At 44.3% G+C, this 12,437-nt stretch overlaps 1 protein-coding gene across 6 annotated transcripts in view; it reads right to left on the bottom strand.

Annotated features, from left to right (window-relative positions):
• Window position 1: 1 nt before the first annotated feature.
• Window positions 2–12,437, bottom strand: part of VPS54 (VPS54 subunit of GARP complex) — a 55,041-nt gene continuing 42,605 nt past the window's right edge. For 5 of the 6 annotated variants that reach the window (XM_074817301.1, XM_074817304.1, XM_074817303.1 and 2 more), the window contains 6 exons: window positions 10,286–10,373; window positions 8,547–8,668; window positions 8,355–8,435; window positions 4,598–4,705; window positions 3,592–3,686; window positions 791–1,247 (listed from right to left, as the gene is read on the bottom strand). In XM_074817301.1, the coding sequence (XP_074673402.1) occupies window positions 1,142–1,247; window positions 3,592–3,686; window positions 4,598–4,705; window positions 8,355–8,435; window positions 8,547–8,668; window positions 10,286–10,373 (600 nt within the window). In that variant the 3' untranslated portion in view covers window positions 791–1,141. Of the gene's footprint in view, window positions 637–790; window positions 1,248–3,591; window positions 3,687–4,597; window positions 4,706–8,354; window positions 8,436–8,546; window positions 8,669–10,285; window positions 10,374–12,437 lie in introns of those variants that run through there. The other variant, XR_012622356.1, reaches the window with a different exon arrangement.

The following is a 12,437-nucleotide window of genomic DNA, read 5'->3' as shown; positions in this document are numbered from 1 at the left end:
CTGTGATTGGATAGCTTTATTTTGACTGACACTGAGTGACATCTGTTACGCTAACAGATCAGCATGCCTGTCTGAAAAAACCGTAGGCACACACACACTGGAGACCATTCCACCGTACGTCAGTGGCACAGGGTGAGGTGAGGAGGTGTGAGGTGAGATACACAGGCACTTATACTTAGGAGTACTGGCAGCATCCAGTCTTAAAAGGTAGTATTAAAACCTCTGAAATAAATTAATTGCAGTTGCACCTTCCTTAATGGGGCAACCTTTTAGAAGCAGCCTAAAACCAGTTAAGATTCTTCCTGCCCTGTTTTCTGTGTCCTCCTCTGTCTTTATACACTTTGTGCCTTTCTTTAAAAGGGTGGAAGGTCCTGAAGCAGCCCCTGTCCTTGCCCTGCCCAGGGCTGGTGGCTGCAGAAAGCCAACCCCCCACCAGCCTTTTCGCTACCTTCCCGTTCCGCCAGAAGCCGCCGTTGTGTTGTCGCTGCTAGTGCTGCTCCTTTCCCAACTCTGTGCAGTAGGCGATGGTTTCAGCAAACAGACAGTTTCTTAGAAAATCCTATCTTCAGGTGGCAGTTTAGAGCCCGGCTGTGAGGAATCCCCTGAAACAGGTCTGCTCCCTAACAAATCTGAATCCTATATGCAAGCAATCAAAAGACATTTATTTATATAAAGTTCTGTAAAAAAATAAATTTTAGAACAGCATCGTTTCATAGAGAAAAACATTTTCTACAGAGTTCCAACTGCAAGATCTTTATACTGTACCATCATTAAATAAGGTGGGACACCATGTGGATTTCATTGCACTAGAAGAAATGCAAAGCATCTTTTTAATATAAAGATATACAGAGCATTCTAGACAACTACAGCTGTGTTACAGCTATGTGTTCTTTTGGATTTGGTCCAAAGAAACCTGAGTCTGTTTCCAGAGAGAATGAAAAAACATTGCACAGACAGCTGATCACTTGTTTCTTGCTGAAGGACACTGAAAAGATCACTCCCTGCAGCTCACTCTGAGCCTAGCTTCCCCGACTAGCAATAGTGTCCTTTCTCAGACTTAAGTATTCACCTCACGGTCATCGCGCTGCTTAGAAGAAAGTCGGTCTGTTGACAGAGCCAAGTGACTGCTCCCGGTGGATTATCACCTCTTCTGCTCCCAAATTTCAGCCATGTTCAGGTCTAAGTTGTTAAGGCCTTTCAGAGCTTGAAGGTTTCCAGTGTAAAAAGCTACATCTGAAGTAACCAGGCTGCAGTGAAACACAGAACAAGGTTAGTATCTGAACCTGTCCAGTCCACCTGGAATATTCAGAAAAATAACCAGATTTGTTTAGGAATTGGGTGCACAGTTACAACAATGTACGTTCCAATACTAGGCCTGGATTAGATGTTTTAAGTATCAGCTCAAAACTCCATGCTATGGCAGTGGTTTGTTTTATAGCAGTGATGGCACATGATTAGTGTAGGTGTAGAACTAGTTACAGGGAAGGGAGATCAAATGAAGAGTTCAGAAAACTGAGCAGGAGTTGGGCATCTAACACTTCTGTTCTCTAGCTGTAACCCCAGGCTTATCTTGACTTAAACCATGTATTCCGTTGTACTTAAAACATTAATTATTGCAACATTAGCTTCTGTATCCTAGAAGGTTAATGTAAAAGCACCCAAACAGCAGTGTTGCCTGTAACAGTTTATACAGTTAAAATCCCTCATACACTGTTGAAGAGTATCAGGGCAGGAGAAAAACATGATCATGGTGCTTCCAGTTAGAAAGCAGCAAGATGTAGGCATAAAAGTTGTATTTTCAGAGTAAAAAATTAACCAGGGTGCACAGACCTGCATTTTACTATTACTGCAGAAACAAATAGTTGAAAATAGGATGTGGATCAGAAAAGCATGTCAAAAACTAGGTCAGTGAAGACTGCTGGAAGAGCAGCAAGTGGAATCCAGTGTTTGGCGTTTCCCTTTGCCAACGGCCCCGCCCACACGCTCCCCGAGCTGCGCTCCAACGCGGGTAACCCCTGCCACGAAAGGAACAGACTCGGAGCATCACTGCTTCCCGTCTGACTGTAAGGAGGACTGTGCTGGGAAACGCACCACCGGCACCACCTGCCCCGACCCTCCAAGCAAGAAGGGGTCCAGCCACAGGCATCAAACAAAACCAAGAGGGCAGCGGGGTGAAGACAGCACAGCGCACTGTTCAGGGGTAGAAACCCAAGTGTGAAACACGCCCAACACACTCTGGGTGCTCTCACTTCAGCTGGGGCTGCTGCGGCCTCCGGAAGTTTGTTGGCTTACAAATACCTTCCTAAGTACCAAAGGCAAGTAGATGTTACCTTGCGTGTACACCACAAGAACAGAAAACCATTTCAGACACACTCTTGCACAGAGTACAAGGATGAATAAGCTTAAGCAGGACAAGTAAGAATAAACTGGGCAGGAACAAAACCCTTCATTCCAGAAACATTTGAAACATTTGTAAACTTCCTTCTCTGGCTTCTTCAGCCTAAGACAATGCTTTCTTGCATGTGCATAGGACGACTGAATTTCACCTTTACTACACCCCCAGGTCATCAAGAATGATTATAAAACCCACCATTTTCAGGGGACTATCCAACTTACAGAATCACAGAATCATCTAGGTTGGAAAAGACCTTGAAAATCATCCAGTCCAACCATTAACCTCACACTGACTGTTCCCAACTCCACCAGATCCCTCAGCTCTGTGTCAAACTGATTTTTAAACACCTCCAGGGATGGGGACTCCACCACTGCCCTGGGCAGCCCATTCCAACGCGTCACACAACCCGTTCTGGAAAGAAATACTTCCTAATATCCAGTCTAAACCTTCCCTGGCACAACTTGAGGCCATTCCCTCTTGTCCTATCGCTTGTTACTTGGTTCAAGAGACTCATCCCCAGCTCTCTGCAACCTCCTTTCAGGTAGTTGTAGAGGGTGATGAGCTCTCCCCTCAGCCTCGTCTTCTCCAGACTGAAAAATCCCAGAAACAGGATTCAGCCTGCAAGAGGCTGTCCTCTTTCCTGGGAGGTGTGGGATGCCAGGCACAGCCAGCCACACCCTCCCACGAGGCACCACTGACCCGTTTTGAGGCTGGGGCAGGAAGGGGGTAAAAGCTCTGTGGAATATAATCTTTGTTTTAAATCCAGTTCTGCTGTAAAAACAGTTTCTGTGTAGAAGCTGCCCGTCACACAGATGAAATACCACTTTTTCCTATTTTTACTTTGCTAGCGCTGTGAGTCATCATCCACGTTTCAAAACTGCTTCGTGAATCATGCAATTCTTGTGAATCAAACTGTGGCCATTGCTGTCACACAAACGGAGAAAAAGTAACCCACAAACGAAGGAAACCTACCACAGGTTTCCAGCAGGACAATGCCCAACTCCCAATCTATTACCAAGCCAACTGCATTCCTAGTTACTATGGAAAGGCACAAGTCATGTCCTTTACTGTAAGAAAGCTCCAAATGGGACATGCTAAAACCCGGAGTGTGGCTGCATTCCGCAATTACAACTTTCCTGCAGGAGACAAAGCCTGATTATTTAAATTAAGCAGTAAAAAAAAGTACGCAAACGTACCCATTCAGAGGTCCTCCGTCATTGACAACGTTTAGGTGGGCCAGCTGCCTCTTCAGGTGAAGTTTGTAGCTTGCGTTAATTCGTAAAAACAACATCTAGAAGAAACCCCAGAACCAGAGTAAGGAACCATCCCCAGGCAGTGAGGAAATCCACCACAAACACCAACCTTCGGTTTTGTTTTAGCAATTCATGTGACCTTCCCTTCTGCCAGTCCTTCAGGCTCCTAATCTTTCTGGCCATACACAATTTCTAACGCACAGGACAGTGTACACCTTCCCTTATTTGTTACGTGTTGCACTTGGGAGGACAAATTCTCTGGAGCATGAATTTCTCTTCCCTGTTGTCTGAAGCATCTAGCAATGTGTATTAGGGCTAGAAGATAACACATCTCTTCCCTGTACTGTAAACACTTAAAGTCTTTTCTTGCAAGAGAAAGCATGAAAAACAGTTGAAGAGACCATTTAATTTAGTGCAAAAGAGAAACTACAACTTAGTGTATTCACTCACTGGATCAGTCCTTCCTGTCCTCAGACTTAAAACTGCAGTAGCAATAACTGCAGCAAAATACTGAAGAAGCACATCTGGTACAATTTGGCTGCATAATACATTTAGGGACCTCCAGAAGCCACTAAATTTGAGCAGTGTTACAGAAGAATTCCCTGGAAGGGCTGTACTCGAGACCCAAAGTGTTGCCATTTGTGCAGAATTTCAGCACTAATTCCTGAATTGAAGATTCACCTCTGTAGACATTAAAATGCAGCTCAAAATGCTGGAAGCAGTCAGTTCTTTTTGCACGTCTCATCGTTCTCCCTGCACATCCAAACACTTACTTCAGTTCAGACTGAGCTGTCTGCATGACTGCTGCCAACCCCTTTAAATATGGGGGTTTCACAAAGACTGAAAAAAGAATTTTTCTCCCCCTAGATAAAGCAGAAGTCTCTCTTGTTACCAAGTCCATGTGCATTTGCAAGGGAGGTGTTACATGAATCTCAAAAATAACATTCACCTGAGTTTGCTCCTCAGGAAGGAGATCATATATAGCTTCATGCATCTTTGCCATTTGCTTGCAGATATTCCTGAAGCATGCTGAAGGAACAGGAGCCTTCACTTCGTACTGGAAATAAAAACACCACCGGTTACTCCTCTCTACCACTTAAAACGGTTTATATAGGAGAGTTTCCAACAGCCATCTAAAGCCCTGCGTTACTAATGACATCATGAACCAAGGTTCATTTAGTGTATCACAAATTAAAACAGTAGCTGGGCATATCTGATTCAGCCAAGGACTCGCATCATACAATCTTTTAGCACTTCTTGCTTTATAAGCAAACTAACACTCAAAGCAGTATGAAATCTGAGGATTTCCCAATTTCATCTATTCATCTTTGTTAGTTTGAATCGCTTCTCTTTGCTCATTAATTTTTGTTGGTTTCCACCACCCTGTGAATTACAGATGCAGGGAGAATAATCACTGTGCCAGCTACACCGATGCACGCCGTGTGGCCTGCGAGCTGGCCCTCTCCTTCAGATCTGTACGAGTCAGTGACAGACAAGCAATTCTACCTCTGATGAATATGCCCCTCAAGTACTTCATGAGAGAAAACTACTTCTCTAAGATCATATACATCCGAATTTCTGAAGAAACAAGGAAAGGAAAACAAAGAAATGGAAGCTCCTAGCCATAAAAAGAAAAAAAAAACACCCCACAAAACCAAAAAACCCCACAAAAACATTGCAGAAACACCTTGGAAAACAAAGTAGAAAACGTCCCTTCTCCCAGTGACTGAAATCCAAGAAATAAGACAGTGGACACCACCAGATGGCAAGAGATTTGCTACAAAGGGAACAAAATTCTTACATCCCCACCCTGGATAGGGAGGATCTGAATGTGATTTCAGAAGCACTTTGAAAAACTGGCGCAGGAACAGTGAAGCCAGCCCTTCAGTTTGTGGCGGAGAGGCTGTGCTAGCACAGGCCTGGGTTAATCACTGGTAGGTCGCCTTTGGTAGGGTGATACCTCCCCTCAGAGCCTCGCACAATTCACTGGAAGAGCTGAATCGTTGTAACTAAATTATTTACAAACACATTCAAGGAGGCTCTCTCGCATGCTAGCCTGAACTGTGCAAAAGAACAAAGCTTGCCTGAGTGTGAGAGAAAAAAAAGAAACGGGGAGTTTTGAGAAAGTCTTTACGGAAAAGCAAAACCGATGACCTAATTTTGACAGGAGAAGTAGCAGAAAAATAGCGCTTACTGCTCCAGGAGCCCTGCTCCCTGTGTGGGACAACTGCACAGCGTACAGGATTGTGCCTCAAGACATAAGTGTTAGGCAACAAATGATTTACAATTTACCAGTATGTTGTAAAGCCAAAGGGAACTGTCAAGCTGCAGCAATGGCTCTTGTGTGACCACAGACAAATCAGACTCTTCATCGTGATGGGGGAAGAGCAGCAGCACCAGAAAGAAACATGAGCTCCAGCCCTGCAAGGTGCTGGCCATTTTTATCTCCAGTGAAGGTCAACAGCATGTAAACCACGAGGGATCAGACAAAAATTTACTGCTCTTCTGTCCAAACAGTCACAAGACAGCAAGCTCCCAGAGAAGCTAAGAACTCGCACCGGATTTTTTCCATGAACATTTACCCCTTTTTAAAAACCTACGCCTTTTTCACTTGTTAATTATAGCTGTTAAATACCACCGTTCCTGTTTTATCTCCCTGCCAAAGTTAATAGACAGATGCTGGGAACTGTCCGTGCTGTTGTGAAACGCCTCGCTGAGCGCACGGCCGCACCACGGTGGCACTGTGTGAAGACAGCTCCTGTTCCACCAAGCTCCCAGAGGGAAGCAGAGCCTGGAAACACAAAAGTAACTTGCCCTCGTTACCCAAGTGCCAGGTCAACATCCCATCTACTGGACCAAACTGTCTGTCTCCTACAAAGCAGGTTTCTAGACCGTGCAGTGTCTGTTTCTAAAGCACGCTGGCCACGCACTGCTATGAAACTTGCCTGCGGACTCATTCAGATTTACACACTTTAAAGCAGGTGACCACCGAAATATTTGGACTCTCACAAAACCACACCAAACAAAGAACACACTGACATGCCCATTTGCAAATTTCCTGGTTTTATGTTCTTCAGAGTCTTCGGTGCCATGATTTCATTTTCGGGAACAAGATGAGCCAAATTGTGGGGTATGTTAGAAATAGAGGCAAATCAACATATGGTCTCCTTTTCTCCTGTACTCTGGGGGTTGCATCCACGTGAGCCAGGCACTCTCACTCAAGCCTTTAAGAGCTCTAAAAGACGGGAATATTCTCAGTTTTTATCTTGTGCCAGCTCAAGGGGAGAATGGGCTGTAAAGATGGAAGGACAGTAAGGGCTGGATACTTACTACTTACCATCAAAAACATAAACTGTGTTATTGGTTTGTTGTAGGCTAACTTGTTCAGTATCAATAATCTGAATTCTTGCATTTGTCTTTTATTTTCAAGAGATAAAGAGGTTAAGTGACCAAAAAGCCATGTTACTTCATAGAACAGGTATTTTTGTGTGTGGGAAAAAACCCAAAAAAGCAGTAGACCACTATTTGGATCTTTAGAAAAAGGCATAAACTTGTTTTTAAAAGTGTAAACACAACAGGGGGCAGGGAATCCCAATTTAAATGCTTTGGGTTTTTTTCCCCTCCTAAGTTTAGGTAACACTATTCATTTGATAGCCCAAAGAAACAGATGCAAAGAAAAAGCACAACATAAAATAAATGATAAAATAACAGAAACAGCAAGGAAGAGAGAAATGCTGCCTGTTTCAGCCACCTCACTGCAGCCCACATCAGCCTGTCCCCAGCCGTGCTCCACCAGGGAGATGCTGTGCTTCTCATGAGCTCCCGCACAGAAGAGGCTGGCTCAGGCCAATCAATCAAATCTGTCACCGAAGAATTAGTTTATTTCTCTCATGGAACAGATTTTTTTTTTTTTTTTTTTTTAAAAAAGAGCATAAGATCCAAAGCAAAACACTAAGCTTTAAAAGCTCATGTGCTTTATCTATCAGATCTGTGGGCCCAGGAGGTCCCATCTTGGGGCACTCCCTGTCAGTGTATTCCACCTTGAGGTGAGTCGGAGGGAGTGGATCCAGCCCAGGACCAAACTCTTCCACTGACAAGCATTCAAAAACCAAAACCCACAAAGAGCACTTCATGGACAGCTATTAACGCTGCACAGCTACGCAGCAGGAACTGCTAAGCGCAGACCTCTAATCCCCAAGCCTGCAGCCCAATAAATGGGCTGGTCCTTCCCCTCCAAAAACTCTTCCTCCTCAGCAGTTTTTTGCTGTTTCCTCAGCTGCAGGAAATTACACACTCGCCAGTTCCAAAGAGGCACCGTTGGGAAGAGCAGGAAACGAGGACTAGCTCAGCCCAACTGTAGACAAGAGCTGTCAGTGGATAAAACTGCTGAGGGTAGGAGAGCACTTCAGTTTCTAAACACCAGAGCATCTGCATCAGACAAAGCATTTCTGTTACTGCTGAAGGAGTAAACATGAAATTTTTTTGGGGGGGGCAGGGGGTGAAGGCAAATGACACCCAGGTGGCAAAAGTTAAGACAAAACACATTCACAAGTACAGCACGGAGCTTTGTGTTCATACAGTTTAAAGAAGTTCAAACAAGTCCTGATTAGGAAAGTTTAAGACTCCATTTGAAACATCTAGACTGTATATAATGAGACCTCCAATTGAAATTTAGAGAATGTATAATTATTTCCATAAATCATTACCTTGGATAATAGTTTGTCAAATAAGCTATCCATTATGGCAACGAGCTTTGCTGAAATTTCAGCTATGTGGTCGTGATAATCCTGTAATGGAAGAAAGCAGGGTTTATTTACTGTCTAACGACATTCATAGTCTTCAGAGCACGGTTGAAAAGCAGAACTTTGTGTTTAATTATGAAATGCCAAAAGAATTACCTTCGTAATGTGGTCAAAATGCCTGAGCATGCTAAACTGCTTCGGCTGCAGTCGAGCTTCAAAATGAGCCCTGATAATAGGAATGTAGTGTACGATTAGCTGTAGGCAACGTGAAGAAAGGGCTGTAAATCCAGAAGTGAGAGAGGGAAAGAAAAATAACTGAATTATTACACAGGAAGAGTCATTTTGTATAGACTGTATCTCCTTTAACATAAATAACAGATCTGACACAATTTAACATGCTTTTTTTTTTTCTTTTTTAAAAAAAAAAAAAGGAGGTAAGCATTTTTTTCCACTGGGAAACCCCACCCAGTGAAGACGCCAGACTAGTACCTGGCTATTCACACCCAGCTTCTGCAAGATATGGGTTAAGGGACTAATTTTACAAGAGGCTTTAAGTGTCTACTTGACATTTTGAGCCCTGAGCACACGCAGACATCAGAGAGATCTCAAAAGACCTGACTCATCAGCTACCTAACCTCAGCAGCCACATTCTCAAGGCATCAATATTTCTTCCACAGGAGGCATACATAAACACCCTGCCCTGCCAGTGCTGAGCTGCCCAGAGCCTGCGCCTGCCTGTGGTGCCGCCAGGATTCCCAAAACTAAGCTTCTCCTGTCTCCAACAGGGCCTGAGCTGGCAGCAGGACACACAGGGGTGCCAGCGTGCTCACCACACCGGCCAAGCCTTCTGGAGCAAAGACCCGACCTAGATTTTCTCTGCTCATTGCATCCGCTCCAGAACTATGGGCCACAGCCCCTTGCAGGGAAGCCTCTCGGCCCTCAACTCAAGCTATTCCCTTTTAAAAAGGGAAAGGCAGACAGGACACCCTGAAACACAGGAACTGCAAGTTAAACACCTGCTTCAACCCATCAACCAAAGGCTTTTAATTTCAGGAGTAAGTTTAAAACCGGGGGTCTCAAGTAGCACGTCAGACTTTTCTGTAGCGTGGAACTGGGCACCTAGCTCTCCCCGGCTTTTCAGAGCAGCTGAAGCAGTCCGGACAGGTAACTTGGGGCTGGCAACTTCAGCTAAATAGCTGCACGCTAAAAATGAGAAACTCTAAAGCCCAAATCATAGTTTGGATTCAGCACGCAGACACAGCGCCTTAAGTTACCTGACCGCGCCGGTACATTCAGCCATATAAAGCCTAACTATTCCGCTCAGAGCCACCCACAGAAATCCTTTCGCGCATTACTGACACGCGGTTATAACCCACAGGAGCTGTATGTGGACACGGTGTTACAGAATACAGCACCACGGGGCAGATGGGACAGCACAGCTCAGCGAAACGCACGGGCAGACAGGGGTTTGGCTGCATTCCTCTACCTACGTAACTCCCGCCTCAAGATCTGAACACTAAGCACCTCCCAAGCACGCCAAAGTCACCGCTGAAAAAGTAATTACACCTTCCCGCAGTCAAAACATTTTCATGGAAAACTTGCTAGCCTGTATATTTGTTCTTAGGTTTCCTTCGTGTAACACAGTGAAGCTTTACATTTAAACTGATCCAGCAGACAGCAAAGGAATTGGATGGATTTTAGTGCTTCATCAGCCAATTCACTAGCTTTTATACCTGTTTTACCCCCTAACCAGCAAGGTTTTATCACCCTCTGCGTTCCATGCACAGCAACCACACACAAACATAGGTTATCATAAATGTTTAGCATTTTTTTGTGTTTGGTTTTTTTTTTTAACAGGTAGGAGAACAAGCTTTGACAAATATAGAAATCCATACCTAGGTTTTTTGTAGTGATTGTTTTCAAACCAACAACTTGTAATGCACCAGCTCCAAGCACTAGTTGGCAACTTCTAGAGTTGAAATACTGTGAGAAAGAAAAAGAGAGAGAAAATGCATGCTGACTCTTTAACAACTACTCATAACCAGTTTAGAAATACCATCAACAGAATTTTACAAGATTAAACAGATTATTATGAAGGCCAGTACCAAGAGTTTCACATACTTCTTACTACAGAGAGGTCCATGGCTGTTACCTAGTAAGACAAAAGGAATTTTTCACCACTCTCAGTAGTCACTGGCCCACAGTATTTTTTGACTCAGCTTACGCTAAAGCACTCAAGGCAACATTGCAGCAAAGGGAAGTAGAAATACTGCTATTAAAAACACAGTTAGCTACTCAGTGATTTCAATTCAGGGACTAATTTCTGCTTCTCTCTGAGACCTTTGGGCGAGACTTCTCTCAGTGTGAAAGAAAAGCTGCAAGTCAGACTTGCTGCAGACTAGCTATGTTCAGCCTTAACTCTGAAAGCCATACACAAGGACAGCTTTGTACTAGACATCTGTAAAACATACTTCTCAAAGCAGGACCTTGGATGGAGTGAAGGATAAGGATCTCACTAGTTTTGCTGAGTAGACAAGTGTAATATCAGAATGGAAAATATCAAAAGAACAAGTTTCTGCTCTGGGTCTAGGCCTTCCTCTTTGCTGATGTTAAAGAAAACTTGAAAGCAATGAAACTCACTGCTGCTGAGATGACTGAATCTGTGTTTATTACACTATAAAATACCGAGATTAAGAAATGATACATAGAAGACGTTAAGCCACACCAAAACCTAATTCTGTAAGAATTCCAGCTATAGTGGAGGACTCATGACTTGCTCTTGCTGACTTAGTTCCAGGAGAAAAGAAATTATTAAATGCACACAGGCCAGCAAAGTCTCTGGACAGTAAGACAGTTCCTGTTACCATATTCTGTCTTATTTTGGAATTCTGCTCCATCACGCAACTTTGAGACACCAGGTATTCTAAACTGGCTTGAGTGATGCAGTAGAGATGGAGAAGCTGTTGCTCTTGTCCCCGACTTCTGCACTGAATGGAGAGCAGAAGTCCCACGGCTCACATTTGAACAGAACTGCCCTGTTGACACTGGGGTGGAAATTGGGAGGCAAAACCTCCAGAGAGCTGACCCTTTCTTATGCACCTGAAGAAAGATTCACAAGAAATTGTGACAAGGTGGCCCTGCAGCTTGTGTCTGCAACACAGAGAATTTCCCTCACACAGAGGTCCTTTTCTGGGGGGGCCACAAACCTGCTTCACAGGTCTTGCTTTGTGATACCGCAAGAACAAACCCAAAATTTCAACCCTCCGTGAGTAAAAACAGGAAACAATTTTTCTGGCTGTTGTCTGGAGTCAGTCACAAAACTCAGGACCACAGAGGATACACCGTGAACCCCACACATCCTCCCTGGGCTGCCAGAGTGGTGTATCTAGGGCTAGAAAAGAAACCCAGACCTAGTGCCACAACTGAACCTGAGCTATGTGCAGCACCTGACCTGAGAGGGGCATAAACTACTCTGCCCTCAGACAGAAGTCGGGGTCTGAAACTGTCTGACATTAACTTCGTCTCCTCCTCCTGAAAAGCAAGACCTTTTCTTATGCCTCCTGGTGGACTTTAGAAGTAGATCCACTGAGCTAAAGACGCAGCCTAAGCTCCTCTGAGGTATTTAGCTCCAGTTAGCACCAACTCATTGACTGTGTGGCAGACCATTAAAAACATGCTCTATAAAGGATGATAGACACTTGTACTCCCCCCCTGCCTTTCGTGGATATTACTCAGTTACTAGATGGCCTGTTCCAGACAAAGCAACAAGGAAGCAGCATGCCTGAAACATCAAAAGAGCAATACCCCCTCCTTGTGACTGCTTGGAGGAAAGCGTTTCTGTGTTCCGGCACCATGGCTGCAAGCCTTCTCTTTCCAGTAATTATGATGGTGTTTTTGTCCATACACAGGTGTCATTTCACTCTGGTTGCAGCCACAGTTCAAAGCAGCCTGGAGTTTCACTACCTGGGAACACTTTGCAGTTTTCATCACAATAAAGACCAGCTCTTGCTACCTTCCAACCTTGCTAGCTCTGACAGTAGTCAAACA

This window comes from Strix aluco, chromosome 3 (genome assembly GCF_031877795.1).
Source record: "Strix aluco isolate bStrAlu1 chromosome 3, bStrAlu1.hap1, whole genome shotgun sequence".
Lineage (NCBI taxonomy): Eukaryota > Metazoa > Chordata > Aves > Strigiformes > Strigidae > Strix > Strix aluco.
This window is presented reverse-complemented; position numbering and strand designations above follow the sequence as displayed.